Here is a 16,247-nt window from a genome sequence, read left to right as displayed (position 1 = left end):
TATATATATATATATATATATATATATATATATATATATATATATATATATATATACACACACAATGGGATTTCTGTTAGTGATCATGTGATCGTCGGTTAGGAGATCTTGTGATGCTTTTTAAAGCAAAGTTGGGGTTGATTTCGAGTTCACATACAAACATAAATAGAATAGGCTAACTAAATTAGTCTATTTTAATGTAAGACAACATTTTTCGTCAGTAATAGAAATATGATTTAAGACGGTAGTGTAAGCAAGTTTAGTTTGAAAACGTTTAATAGTAAATAAGACACAATTAGACAATATTTGAATAAAATAATAATAATAATAAATATTTATTTGCAACAACTGATGGAGTACTGAATGCTGCACGCACGCGCAGCGTTATCAAGGTAACATTTGGTCAGTCATTCCCTTCGCCGAGGGAGTTTCAAACGCTTATACGAGACAGTAATACCCTGCACCCTTCAAAGAACACCCTTCAAGGGCTCTGGCCTTCGAAGGGAGTAGGGCATAGGGATGCTCACTTCTGTGTGGAAGTCGCCGCATGTCTCTTGTATCACCGCAGACGCGCTCTCTCGTTTCATTCAAATGCAGCTTGCCGTCTTGCGTCTCAGTTTTTGATTGTATTGAAAATGAAATCAGAGGAATTTAGTATTAATACTACTATAATTTTGCTGTAGTGATCATATTGTCCTGACGATTGTTTTGTACACTGTTCATAATGGATTTATAAACAGGTAAAATTTCAAAACATTAATCTCAATTCAATATTTCATATCCCCGTATTTATATATTATTTTAGGTAAACAAAACAAAAAAATCAGTGTAATAAGTTAACTATGAATATACAATACATTATCCCTTAAATGTCAACCTGATAGTTTGACCGTTCGTTCGTCTTGGCTCAAGCCACTTGCTGAGAACTTTTCTTCACGGAAGCTTTGCGTTAAACAAGTGAGATAACAAAATATTTAATCTCTAATCAATATTTTTTGTTCAATTATTTGCACAGTTAGTTTTGGTATTGAGGTCAAAGTTACCTTGCGTTTGCTATATAACAGTGGGTGGTGGTCACGAAGATGACGGAGCAAATTTGATGCGTTTCCCCCTTTTGTAGCGACTTTCTTCTTGCAAGATCGGCAGACAGGGTGACCGTCCTCGATTAAATTGCCTTCAGGACTCTTGTAGGCCGATAGACGATGGCTGACAGACATCACAATGTTAAGCTGACATCGTGATCCCCCCCCCACCACCCACCACCCCTTCTCCCGCAATCCGCCGCATCCCAGTTCCGTGTTCGGAAAGGAAATGAAGTGTACTGAAACCCTAAAGTGATTAAATAACCTACGAGATGGGACAATAAAAAAATATTTCAATACTTTCTCGCACAATTATATCGTTGGGTAAGTATAGGCGACTGTATATAAATTGCGGGCATCAAAACCGCTTTCGATTGCGCGCTCTCATTTTACTCTCACTTTCGAGATTCGCGATCCCAAGGACTCTATGGAGCGGCAGTACTTACCACACATTTGACAAGATTAGATGTTTGTCATTTGTGCTCAGGATCTGCAAATCATTCGCCATCGTCCTATCAGACATTTCTCCTTACTCTGTGGTAAGTGAACTTTCATGTACTGTAATGCAACAGGCTACCGCTAGCAAGCGGCTAACCTTTTAGTGGCTCCGTATAATGCGTTATTTGTTTCATGCTTCGGGCACACCCCTAACCCCGACCGATGTCATCGTCCATCACGATGTTTTGCTGTAGACATCGTCCAACACTAGTTAATGTAAAGCATTACAGCGGTGAACAAAATGATTAGAACACTAGTATTTTCACCAGCTAAAAATGGTTTAAGTCAGTTATCTTTTGCTGTACTGTGTGTCAGTAGGAAATACCAGTTTACATTTCCAAACATTCATTTTGCTATTAATTGTAATAATCCAGTGAGATTTTTCTCCCGCAATCCGCCGCATCCCAGTTCCGTGTTCGGAAAGGAAATGAAGTGTACTGAAACCCTAAAGTGATTAAATAACCTACGAGATGGGACAATAAAAAAATATTTCAATACTTTTTCTCGCAATTATATCATTGGGTAAGTATAGGCGACTGTATATAAATTGCGGGCATCAAAACCGCTTTCGATTGCGCGCTCTCATTTTACTCTCACTTTCGAGATTCGCGATCACAAGGACTCTATGGAGCGGCAGTACTTACCACACATTTGACAAGATTAGATGTTTGTCATTTGTGCTCAGGATCTGCAAATCATTCGCCATCGTCCTATCAGACATTTCTCCTTACTCCGTGGTAAGTGAACTTTCATGTGTGGCTCCGTATAATGCGTTATTTGTTTCATGCTTCGGGCACACCCCTAACCCCGACCGATGTCATCGTCCATCACGATGTTTTGCTGTAGACATCGTCCAACACTAGTTAATGTAAAGCATTACAGCGGTGAACAAAATGATTAGAACACTAGTATTTTCACCAGCTAAAAATGGTTTAAGTCAGTTATCTTTTGCTGTACTGTGTGTCAGTAGGAAATACCAGTTTACATTTCCAAACATTCATTTTGCTATTAATTGTAATAATCCAGTGAGATTTTAAACAGCCAGAAGCCAGTGCTCCACACAGAGATCTGATCTGATCATCATCAGTCTGTCTGGAGTAACATGAAGAAACAGAACAAACTGAGACAGACTCAATCCAGAAGAACAACGTCTCCGAGACGCTTCAAGAAACCTTCTTGCAAAGCTACAGTGCTGTTAAAAGTTTTAGGCACTTGTGTAAAAATGCTGTAAAATGAGGATGCTGTCAAAAATAATGCCATAAATAGATTTTCTTTATCAATGAACTTCTATTAACTAAATTAAATCAACATTTGGTGTGAGCATGCTTTGCGTTTAAAGCAGCTTTTGCCCTCGGTGCACTTGAGCAGAGTTTCTCAGGAGGTTTCTCGAAGCGTCTTAGAGACGTTCTCCACAGTTCTTCTGGATTGAGTCTGTCTCAGTTTGTTCTGTTTCTTCATGTCATGAATCCAGACAGACTGATGATGATCAGATCAGATCTCTGTGTGGGAGCACAAAAATCTCACTGGATTATTACAATTAATAGCAAAATGAATGTTTGGAAATGTAAACTGATATTTCCTACTGACACACTACAGCAAAAATTGAATTAACTGACTTAAAACCATTTTTTAACTGGTGAAAATACTAGTGTTCTAATCATTTGGCCACCACTGTATATATACATTTTAAATATGTTGCATGCATGTTGCAGCAGCTTCCGTGTTGCCTTCACAGTCTACAGACAAATGAAGAAAATGTTCAGAATTCCAATTTATGATAAATTATTTGAATTCTGGATGGAACCAATCTGTGCTCTGGCTCTGGATCACAGTCCACTAAATCCTGACCTGTGGTTTGAGTGTGTGTGTGTGTGTGTGTGTGTGTGTGTGTGTGTGCCTGCGACGCTGCAGTGCACCTGTAGATGGCGCTGTGTTCCTGAGTGTAGGAGGCCCGGAGCAGCAGACGCTGGATGTTGTTGAGGACGCTGTGGAAGTCTCTCTTACTGACAGCCTGATGCTGAAAGCTCTCTGGCAGGAGATCTATCCTGCGCTCAGCTGTGGAGAACGGATACACCGCGACCCCAGAGCTGCTGTCAATCAACCTCAGCCCGCCGCCCTGAAGAGAGAGAAACACATCAACCTTCCTCCTGTCCGTCATCACATCAGGAGCAAAACTGCTGTCGTTCAGGAAATTACACACTGGCTAAGCAACAGCAGCAGTTATGTGTGCGTCTTTACTGAGCTGTGTACTTAGCTTTACAATTTGTCCCCATAATTGAGCTAGTAACAAAACCTCTCTTCCAAGACATGTAGTATAATAATTATAATCAGCTTTATATACAAGACGTCTTTGGTATGTTCTCAAACAAAGTGACTGTGTAAGTGTGGGTTTAGTTTGTTTAATCTGACCCCACATATGAACTAATATGACAAAACCTCATCTCCATTTGCAAAAACAATTCATTTATAATATAATGATTTATAATGAGCATTTTTATCAGGCTCCTATGAAAATAACATTGGACATTTTTGAAATTAAGGCATTCAATAACTGACCAATAACCTTTTATTTGCCATTAAAATGAAATTACTGAACCTAAACACAGGCCACTGATAAAAATGCTTATTTAAAAGAAAAATCTCAGACAAACTTTGTGCAGATTGTGCATCTGAATTCTACACACACACACACACACACACACACACGAGAGAGTTTCAGACGCTTCTACGAGACAGTAATGCCCTGCACCCTTCAAAGAACACACCTCAAGGGCTCTGCGAAGGGAGTAGGGCATAGGGATGCTCACTTGTGTTTGGAAGTCGCCGCATGTCTCTTGCATCACTGCAGAGGCACAGACGCGCTCTCTCGTTTCATTCAAATGCAGCTTGCCGTCTCAGTTTTTGATTGTATTGAAAATGAAATCAGAGGAATTTAGTATTAATACTACTATAATTTTGCTGTCGTGATCATATTGTCCTGACGATTGTTTTGTACGCTGTTCATAATGGATTTATAAACGGGTAAGATTTCAAAACATTAATCTCAATTCAATATTTCATATCCCCGTATTTATATATTATTTTAGGTAAACAAAAAAAATTAATGTAATAAGTTAACTATGAATATACAATACATTATCCTCTAAATGTCAACCTGATAGTTTGAACGTACGTTCATCTTGGCTCAAAGCCACTTGCTGAGAACTTTTCTTCGCGGAAGCTTTGCGTTAAACAAGCGAGATAACGAAATATTTAATCTCTAATCAATATTTTTAGTCCAATTATTTTCCCAGTTAGTTTTGGTATTGAGGTAAACCTTACCTTGCATTCGCTATATAACAGTGGGAGGTGCTCACGAAGATGACGGAGCAAATATGATGCGTTTCCCGCTTTTGCAGCGACTTTCTTCTTGCAAGATCGGCAGACAGGGTGACCGTCCTCCATTAAACTGCCTTCAGGACTCTTGTAAAAGCCCAAATACGACCAGACCACCGATTTGGTTCTCTTAGATGGCTGAAAAATCTCCCGAGCGCTGTCACTGCCTTCCGACATTTCGTCTCGTGCAAAAAAAAACAACAACAACAACAACAACAACAACACTGCACGCTGCTTCTGCGTCAGACTGATGTTGGCTGGACAGGATTTACCGCGAGTTTTCAAAATTGCGATAATCAAACACGGTTTTGATGATAATTAAATTTTAAACGGTAATACTAACCGTCAGGGAATTTTATCGTGATTTATCGTAAAACCGGTAATCGTTACATCCCTAGTTGGGCCGATAGACGATGGCTGACAGACATCACAATGTTAAGCTGACATCGTGATCCCCCCCCCACCACCCACCACCCCTTCTCCCGCAATCCGCCGCATCCCAGTTCCGTGTTCGGAAAGGAAATGAAGTGTACTGAAACCCTAAAGTGATTAAATAACCTACGAGATGGGACAATAAAAAAATATTTCAATACTTTCTCGCAATTATATCATTGGGTAAGTATAGGCGACTGTATATAAATTGCGGGCATCAAAACCGCTTTCGATTGCGCGCTCTCATTTTACTCTCACTTTCGAGATTCGCGATCACAAGGACTCTATGGAGCGGCAGTACTTACCACACATTTGACAAGATTAGATGTTTGTCATTTGTGCTCAGGATCTGCAAATCATTCGCCATCGTCCTATCAGACATTTCTCCTTACTCTGTGGTAAGTGAACTTTCATGTACTGTAATGCAACAGGCTACCGCTAGCAAGCGGCTAACCTTTTAGTGGCTCCGTATAATGCGTTATTTGTTTCATGCTTCGGGCACACCCCTAACCCCGACCGATGTCATCGTCCATCACGATGTTTTGCTGTAGACATCGTCCAACACTAGTTAATGTAAAGCATTACAGCGGTGAACAAAATGATTAGAACACTAGTATTTTCACCAGCTAAAAATGGTTTAAGTCAGTTATCTTTTGCTGTACTGTGTGTCAGTAGGAAATACCAGTTTACATTTCCAAACATTCATTTTGCTATTAATTGTAATAATCCAGTGAGATTTTAAACAGCCAGAGCTCCACACAGAGATCTGATCTGATCATCATCAGTCTGTCTGGAGTAACATGAAGAAACAGAAGAAACTGAGACAGACTCAATCCAGAAGAACAATGTCTCCAAGATGCTTCAAGAAACCTACCTGCAAAGCTGCCTGAGAAACTATTGTGCACCTAAAACAAGTGCACCGAGGGCAAAAGTTGCTTTAAAAGCAAAGGATGCTCACACCAAATGTTGATTTCATTTAGATAATAGAAGTTGATTGATAAAGCATTGATAAAGACACAAGTGCCTAAAACTTTTAACAGTACAGTAGCGTTGCAGGTAGGCTTCCCGAAGCATCTTGGAGACATTGCCACAGTTCTCATGTCTACATGTCAAAGAGCGCTCTGGTGTTGGTTAAGATAGATATAGAATCTGGCGTCTCAGATAAGCAGCACTTGAGCGGCTGTGAATGGCCCCTCTTCCTGTCCTGCTCACTTTGTAGGGTGTTCTTGGAAAGTGTTATCTGTCCTTCTAGAACCTGACCTCACATCTGTCCTGTGGTTAACCTCAGAGCACCAGAACTACTTCGGCGTGGATGAGAACTTGGGTCCGGTGGCCATCAGCGTACGGAGAGAAAAGCTGGATGACGGGAAAGACAAGGAGGCAGCGCAGTATAACTACCGCATTACCTTCAGGACGAGTCAGGTACCTGATGAATTACTCAACAAATAATAATAGATTGCATTTGTTTAATTGATCAGCCTATCATACAATTAATTAACTTTAAAATTAATTGATTGACATCCCAAATTGCAATAAAATTTGAAAAATGTTTAACCCTTTAACTGTCACCCGTCCCCTCTGTGGGACGCCTAAGTTTACTTCACTATATTACAATTAAATCCTAATCTAATCATGACAAACTATATATCGTTAGAAAGGTCTAAGACTCCTAAATAGATATTTTACCAATGTTTTTGTTAACAATTATGTAGGAAAAGTAATAGATTAATTTATGACAAGAGTGCACCTCAAAAATCTACATCATAACAGGAGTTCTGACCTTTGTAGCAAAAAGTCTTCTTCATTGCCTTTTTCTCTATCACACTTTAGAATGATCAGAAATTATATATCAACTTTAAATCTCAAAATTCATCCTTTGAAACCCATTTTAAAATCAAACATTGCATTACCATGAAAATGGTACATCAATATCATGTTACAAAATGTTTTCGTTCATGAATTATAAAAAAAAATAAGTTTGGATTGTGCACTTTCACGACTTTTAACTGTCACTCACATGTTCAAAAATGTGAGTGACAGTTAAAGGGTTAAAGTTTTTTTTAGATATAATGAATAAATGAACATGGAAACTATTGAACTTGAACTTAAATTCAAGTTTTACCTGCTAATATTTAGCATTGAATTATTATAAGGAGGTAAAACTCTCCTTCTTTCAAACTTACAAGCTATAAAATATATTCAATGATATTATTTATATTAAAATATATCAAAATATGTCATCCTTAGGAGGACAAATAGAAATCAGTTGCTAATAACTGTATTTAATTAATTAATTCACTTTCTTACAATGCAAAGTTGCAAACATTTTGAAGGTCCTAAAATATATTCATTCATTCAGGATGGATCATCTTCAATGACATTTAATTTTATTAAAAAAAACATTGATACAATTTTTTGATAAAAATGGATAAAATCTTAATAGACCTAAATTAAACTTGATTAACTTTATAAAAAATAGAATTACCTTTTTTTCCTTTTTATGAGGTGAAATGTTTATTTGTTTGTTTATTGTTTGTAAAGATGGTCTTAATTGTCATGAAAATGCAAAAATAGTAATGGTCCTAAAATAAACTTAATTTTCAAAATATAAATGGTAAAATAATATTCTAATTATAATATTAATATAAAAATATTTATTTATTTATTTAAGATGGATAATCTTTAGTGAAATTAAAATGTAATAAAAATAATAGACCTAAAATGAGCTTCATTTTCTTTATGCAAAATATAAAAAAAATTTTATGAGGTGAAATATGCTTATTCTTATTATTTTCGAGGACAGTAGATGCAAATATTGTCAGCATTAGTTCTTCTCTCTTATCAAATGTATCGTCGCATTAAACCTTAGGCTTTGATCTTTAGCTTCTAGTGGAACTCATTCACAATTAAGCTGAATTATGAAGCCTAGACACTCACATGAATCAAAACGTCAGAATGAGATTTAAAGAGATGCTAGTGCTTCAAATCAGCATTCAGCATAAAAGCCTTTTACTTTATAAGTGAAAGTGCAGATAAAAGGGTCAAGACTCAATTACTTCCTTTCAGACAAGAGCGTGCCATCAAATCTCCTGCAGGGAGGGAGAATTTCATTGCCAATGACTGAATTTCATTGCCAATGACTTAATATCCCAATGGATCTATGTATTTTTTTTTATTGAAAGTATTGAGTTTTCTCATAGACTGACAGGATTTAGTACTTGAGGTCAAAAACTGGACTGATATATTGACCAGACTACTGCCTTGTCATGGGATTTTGATTGTTTGAGGCAGGAAAATGTCTTTGCTGTTTAATGCATGTGATGTTTAATTCCTGTCCAGCGTACTAACAGCTCTGCTCTCTCTTTCCCTCAGTTAACTACCCTGCGCGGGGCGATTCTGGAGGACGCTGTGCCCTCCACGGCGAGGCACGGGACGGCCCGCGGTCTCCCGCTGAAGGAGGTGCTGGAGTACGTGGTTCCTGAGCTGAACATCCAGTGCCTTCGACTGGCCATCAGCTCACCCAGAGTCCCGGAGCAGCTCCTCAAACTGGACGAGCAGGGGGTGAGTATTAAAGAGCTCAAATCTGATTGGGTGAGCTGCGCTTGTCGAATTTTTGGATAAATACTGCAATTTTTTAAAATGCAATTGCGCTTGTTTGTAGAGCTGCACAAATAATCCAGAATTTGGTGAATATATACAGTAGTAAACATTTGAAGTGGATCAAAAAGGTTCATCAAAGTTGTCCTAAGACAAGAACGCATTTTGGTTTTAGGTTTTAGGACAGCTTTGATGAAAGGTTTTGATCCACTTCAAATGTTGACTACTGTATTAATATGTCTATAAAATAATAATTAATATTAAAAAAAGAATCAATAAAGATATTATTATTACTACTACTACTTCTAATGGTATACTACAACTACTACTACTACGAATATTAAATAAAACTACAATAATAAAATTGTAACTACAATAATAAAGAAATATTGCTATTGTGATATTTCACTGTAAAATAATCATAGAGAGTATTTAAGAAAATATAATAATAATAACAATTGTATTTTACCTTGCATCTGTAAAGTTCAAACGTCTTAATTTCCCTATTTTCATGATTATGGTTTTTATTGAGATTAATAGTGCAGCCCTAATGCATAGAGTCTTTTATTATAGTACTTTTGCTGATGTTTTATAACAGTAAGCAACATTTATTGTTCTAATGTTCAGAGTCAATATGGGTTTTTCAGCGACTGATTCTTTAGCACTTCGATATGCTGTATGCTTTGTTGGTCGGAACAGGCATCATTTAGTCTGGCTTTAATGCAGCATTGTGTCTTTGCACTGAATTTTAAGCAGCCTTAACTCGCTGTGTAAAGATGCCTTAAGAATAAGTGAAGTAACAGTTTCTCACAACCCAAATATATCTGCAACACAACAGTGCAGGAAGTGTTCATGCAAATAATGCATGGTCACGTGACTAAAAATCACCATGCACTTGGTCTCAGAAACACCATATGTCGAGTTGTTTTTCCCATGTCAACACGCTTTCAGATAGTCGTCTGGTTTCTGAGGGAGAAAATCAGCCAATATCATGTTAAGGGTCGATCAATAACAGCTCCAGTCACCCATTGATTTCCTAACTTTGAGTGGAAGTGTGAATGAGTTTGGCATATAGCCGGAATTATATTTTATTTCATACATAGAGACGTTCCATTCCCGCCCTCTCAATAATGCTTCATTATCATCTTTACAAGGAAGTGTTTCTTGAAGATTTCTTGAATGTTAAATATAGACCTCGTGTCATATGAATGGAAAGCCCAGTCATTACTTTTTGTCTGGTTATATTCTTTTTTTGAAAGAAATTAATACTTTTGTTCAACAAGGATGCATTAAATTGATCAAAAGTGACAGTAAAGGCATGCAAATGTTACAAAACGTTATATTTTAAACTTTCATTTAACTGCTGTTCTTTTGAACTTTCTATTCAGCAAAGAATCCTGAAAAATAAAATCTATCAGGGTTTCCACAAAAATATGAAGCAGCACAACTGTATTAGAAGGATTTCTGAAGGATCATGTGACACTGAAGACTGGAGTAATGATGCTGAAAATTCAGCTTTGATCACAGGAATAAATTACATTTTACAATATATTCACATAGAAAACACTTATTTTAAATTGTAACAATATTTCTTAATTTTACTGTTTTTGCTGTATTTTTAATCAAATTATTATTAAATACTTTATTAATCCTTCACAGAAAATTATATTGTTACAGCAGTAACCTCAATTTAATCCATGCACACAGACATATCTACCCAAGTACACACCTAAAAAAGAATCTTACACTAAAAAAAAAGCACATTACCCAATAAAATGCATTACAGTTATTGCACATTAAAAAGCCTGATAGCAGCAGGCAGGAATGATTTACGATGCCGTTCAGTCTTACATATTGGAGGGATCACTCTGCCACTAAATGTACTCTGCCGAAACACCTCTAAAAGCATGTAATGGGTGCGAGTCATTGTTCATAATAACATTTATTTTTCTCAGCATCCTTATCTCCACAACCTGCTCAACCCAGTCCTGTGTGATGCCAATAATAGAGCTTGCCTTTTTGATCAATTTATTTAGTCTGTTCCTGTCAGATGTGCATGCGCCCAACCCCCAGCACACAACCTGCTTTGACCTTTTTTGTATAAGGCTTCCATGTGGCTGGATCAGTCCAGTTTAGCTGTACCCCAAGGTGCTTATAGTTGGAGACCAGGTCCACTTCTGTTCCCAAAATAGAGACTGGATCTGGTTTGGGCCTCTTCCTCCTAAAATCAATGACCATTTCTTTGGTCTTGGAGATATTAAGCCTCAGATGGTTATTATTACACCAGTCCACAATTCCTTGATTGTACTTCTGAATTCTTCCTCACAACCATCCATGATACATCCCACAACAGCTGAATCATCCGAGTATTTCTGAAGAAAGCAGGTATCAGAGTTTAGTTGAAAGTCAGATGTGTATAGACTTAACAGAAAAGGTGACAGGACAGTTCCCTGTGGGGCTCCAGTACTACACAGAACAGTCTCTGAGACACATTTTTGGAGCCGCACGTACTGTGGTCCAGCAGTTAAATAATCAGTCACCCAGAAAACAAGCTCCGATTCCACCTGCATCCTCCTCATCTTCTCACCCAGCTATTCCGGCTGAATGGTGTTGAATGCACTCGAGAAATCAAAAAACATGATTCTGACATTTGTACCAGGATTATCCAGATGTGTGTAAACCCTCTGGAGCATAATGATTAGGGCATCATCAACACCTATATTAGGCTGGTATGCGAACTGAAGAGGGTCTGTGAATGTACACACTTTGAAAGGACCAGTCTTTCAAGTGTCTTCATAATGTGAGACGTAAGGGCAATAGGTCTGTAATCCTTGAGCTCTGGAAGCATTAGATAAGTACTACATAAATAAATGCAGCCTTACCGAGCATAAGAGACTTCTTTCAGAGACTGGATCTGGTTTGGGCCTCTTCCTCCTAAAATCAATGACCATTTCTTTGGTCTTGGAGATATTAAGCCTCAGATTGTTATTATTACACCAGTCCACAATTCCTTGATTGTACTTCTGAATTCTTCCTCACAACCATCCATGATACATCCCACAACAGCTGAATCATCCGAGTATTTCTGAAGAAAGCAGGTATCAGAGTTTTGTTGAAAGTCAGATGTGTATAGACTAAACAGAAAAGGTGACAGGACAGTTCCCTGTGGGGCTCCAGTACTACACAGAACAGTCTCTGAGACACATTTTTGGAGCCGCACGTACTGTGGTCCAGCAGTTAAATAATCAGTCACCCAGAAAACAAGCTCCGATTCCACCTGCATCCTCCTCATCTTCTCACCCAGCTATTCCGGCTGAATGGTGTTGAATGCACTCGAGAAATCAAAAAACATGATTCTGACATTTGTACCAGGATTATCCAGATGTGTGTAAACCCTCTGGAGCATAATGATTAGGGCATCATCAACACCTATATTAGGCTGGTATGCGAACTGAAGAGGGTCTGTGAATGTACACACTTTGAAAGGACCAGTCTTTCAAGTGTCTTCATAATGTGAGACGTAAGGGCAATAGGTCTGTAATCCTTGAGCTCTGGAAGCATTAGATAAGTACTACATAAATAAATGCAGCCTTACCGAGCATAAGAGACTTCTTTCAAAACATAGTCTTACCAATCCCAAACTTCTGAACACTATGTGTCTTAGTATTTCCCTGTCACATGAATGACTGTAGATTCCCATCACCACATGTGCTGTGAATCTTCTTGTCGGGTTTACTGTCGAGATCAAACGTCGTCTGAAAAATTCCCAGGGTGTTTAGTCTCACATAAGAGACAAAAACAGAAAAAATAACATTCCATTACTGCACTTAATGCACTTTATTGATCTCAGTTTCATGTTTCTCTGCAGGAGCGTGTAAGGGTTTGTCTCAAAAGACTTGTGTTTTAGTGTAGACCTTGCGTGGGATCCCATCTGAGTCAGTCGAACTCCAGTGCGTGTAGTCATGCACGTTACAGCGAAGCAGGGAAGTCCGGGTAACGTGCGTTGAATCGCTATAAATTGGAACAGACTTGAAGTGTGCTATTTGTACTAGTGTTTATAATTTAACCATCAAGTTTGGGCACAAACCACTCAGATTTCCTGCAGAAATTGAATTGTTATTTTGTAGTGGCAGTAAAATTACACGCTTCACCTTTGTGGAGATGAACGGGGGTCTCAATCGCTGCCTCTGGGGAAGCAGGTGTGAAAAACAACACCCATGTCACATAAAGTGCTAATGACCTCCAGTCTGCCACCCGCGCGTACAGAAGAGTGCCAGCCGTATCGCTTTACCTCGGGCTGCTGCGGGAGGGTTTGCTGCTCACTTGATGGTGACAGATAATGAGAAGTGAAGCCTTTCGTTCCATTTCCCGTCCCTTTCTTCTCTTATACTCGCGTGTGACCGTGATTCCTCACGGGACGATAGAATTAGTGAAGGCTTAGCAGAAATGAAACTTTGCTGAAAGCAACAGTAGGGTTTTGGAAGTGAAGATCTCCTATATATACAAACATATGTGACCCTGGACAAATCTCGGTTGTATCTCGGCCAAATATTGTCCTATTCTAACAAACCATACATCAATGGAAAGCTTATTTATTCAAATCAAATCAAATCTCAAAATTAACCCTTATCCAGGGTCACATATATGAAGAGTTCAGATGCAAAAGCCTCAAAGTGCCGTCTGAAATTTTCATCTAAAATGAGCATTTTTATCAGGCTCCTATATTTATGTTCATTTATTTTACTTTAATAGCAAAGAAAAGGACCTATACATTGCCATTAAAGTAAAATGACTGAACCTAAACTTAGGAGCCTGATAAAAATGCAAATTTTATATTACTGTTTTTGCTGTATTTTGGATCAAATAAATGCAGGCTTGGTGAGCACAAGAGAATTCTTTAAAAACATTAAAAATCTTACTGTTCAAAAACTTCTGACTAGTATATATATATATATATATTAGGCATGGGACGATAACCGGTTTCAAGGTATACCGCGGTTCGGAAAAGTCACTTTTTCAAAACCGCTAAAATTTTACGATATACCGTTCCTGCGGAATGCACAGTTTTTTTACGTGTTGTCAAAGACGGAAAGTGCAGGACTCCCTCAGTTGTGTGCAGCGAAGAGCATAACGAGTCACACGACCCCGACCCCTCCCCCTCCGGTTGGTGCGAGCAGTCAGTGAGGGTGCTTTCACACTTGGTTCAATTGCTCCCCCCTCCCCCTGCCCCCGCTGGACTGTGTTCACATTATATTATTTGGGTCTGAACTTCGGTTCGTTTGCATCATCAAGCCAGCAGCTGTTTACCCCGTTGCTTAGTAACGATGGCGCAGGAGAAGACGGCAAAATGCGTAGCAAGGCTCTCTTCAATTTTATATTTATGTTTTTGAACCGTTGGTTTTGTTTCCAAAGCTTCAGTACATAACGGCATTTACGTCTGTCTTACGAATGTACTGCAAATGCTCTAAAGTACTCTGAAGGTGAACAGAAATTAGATATACAGCTCTCTGCTTGCAGTGCGTCAGTCACGCTCGTCAAGAAAGTGGGTGAAACACATTTTTATCAAATAATAGGTCATTAATAGCGGTTCACTTCCGTGATTTGGTACGATTGCGTTCACATCAGCAGCGAACCGTACCGGAGTTCACTTGAACCGTACCCCAGACCACCCTTTTTAAGCAGATTCGGGTACTCACGGGTGCTCACCTGAGTTCGGAAGACCGCGTTCACATCATCCAAACGTACCGAACTCTGACGTCAATCGAACCCAGGTGCGCACCAAAAGTGCTAGTGTGAAAGCACCCTGAGAGTCACCTGTGTGTGGGATGGCCGAAGGAGATGAATCCCTGGAACTTTTTCCCCCGTCGAAAAATACGAAGTCTGTCGTATGGGAATTTTTCGGGTAACGTAGACTAACCATGTTTCCGTACACAACGGTGTTCCGTACAGATGACGTTTTAGCTCCGATCGCTAAATAAATACTTCCAAGTCGAACATAAACTATATATCTGTGTCGTCTTTGGTTTTCTCCCTCTTTCACCAACGATCAAGACAGAGATCCACCCGCCGTTTGTTTCAGTGTTGAAATAAATACTATTTGGCTTGCTACCGAGGCAGATAATATGGCTAATTAACTAGCTAACGTCAACTAGTTTCCTCCCTCATGTTACTTCACAGAGTGAGGAGTAGCAGTCTAAAGTACGTACTGTACTTGTCTGCAATTTAGTACAATAATTAAATTTAGCTGGTATCACGTCTATACTTTTAAGCCTCCTGCTATTGTTTACATCTGTTCAAAATCACGACATTTAAAAAACAAAAAACAAACTGTTGTACGGAGAGACCGTGTCTGTGTGTGTGACACTCACGCTGTCTCTTTCCTTATGTGTGTATGTGCACACATCCTCGTACCTCACCGCTCCAAACTTAATCCGGGAGAGGTGAACATTCCTGCATCATAACTTGGACTGAAAGATGAATGTGTAGAAAGTGAGCATGTCTCCTAAAACCTTGTTGAGCTGCAGGTTTAATGACTGCATTTTTTATTAATTAATTAATTTTTGTTTTTGCAGAAATTATGTTTTGATTATATTTTTGATTATTGAGCTGCATGTTTAGGCTCACTTAAGTGACTGTATTTTTTGTTTTTCATTTATAGGGATTTTTTTTTTTTTTTACAGAAAATAATTTATTTATGTTCTGATTATTGTTGAGCTGCAGGTTAGGCTCACTTAAATGACTGCATTTAATTAAGACACATTTTATTATTTATTCTAATTATTTAGCCTGACATGTTTACTGGTCCAAAATGTTCTATATGTTTCTTAAAAATAAAATATACAGGTGCATCTCAATAAATTAGAATGTCGTGGATAAGTTCATTTATTTCAGTAATTCAACTCAAATTGTGAAACTCGTGTATTTAATTGTGATGATTTTGGCTCACATTTAACAAAAACCCACCAATTCACTATCTCAACAAATTAGAATACTTCATAAGACCAATAAAAAAAAAATTTTTAGTGAATTGTTGGCCTTCTGGAAAGTATGTTCATTTACTGTACATGTACTCAATACTTGTAGAGTAAATGTAGAGTACATGTAGAGTAAATGAACATACTTTCCTCAATACTTGGTAGGGGCTCCTTTTGCTTTAATTACTGCCTCAATTCGGCGTGGCATGGAGGTGATCAGTTTGTGGCACTGCTGAGGTGGTATGGAAGCCCAGGTTTCTTTGACAGTGGCCTTCAGCTCATCTGCATT

The 16,247-nt window shown here is 38.3% G+C and overlaps 1 protein-coding gene across 1 annotated transcript in view; it reads left to right on the top strand.

The window, feature by feature from the left end:
• LOC107557722 (signal-induced proliferation-associated 1-like protein 2) overlaps positions 1-16,247 on the top strand; it is a 184,663-nt gene that overhangs the window by 59,128 nt on the left and 109,288 nt on the right. The window contains exons 3-6 of the mRNA XM_016241243.1: positions 6,676-6,809; positions 8,760-8,948; positions 12,892-12,977; positions 13,112-13,183. Coding sequence (XP_016096729.1) covers positions 6,676-6,809; positions 8,760-8,948; positions 12,892-12,977; positions 13,112-13,183 — 481 coding nt within the window. The remainder of the gene's footprint in view (positions 1-6,675; positions 6,810-8,759; positions 8,949-12,891; positions 12,978-13,111; positions 13,184-16,247) is intronic.

Source organism: Sinocyclocheilus grahami, unplaced genomic scaffold, assembly GCF_001515645.1.
Source record: "Sinocyclocheilus grahami isolate Dianchi unplaced genomic scaffold, SAMN03320097.WGS_v1.1 scaffold616.1, whole genome shotgun sequence".
In the NCBI taxonomy this organism is placed as follows: domain Eukaryota; kingdom Metazoa; phylum Chordata; class Actinopteri; order Cypriniformes; family Cyprinidae; genus Sinocyclocheilus; species Sinocyclocheilus grahami.
This window is presented reverse-complemented; position numbering and strand designations above follow the sequence as displayed.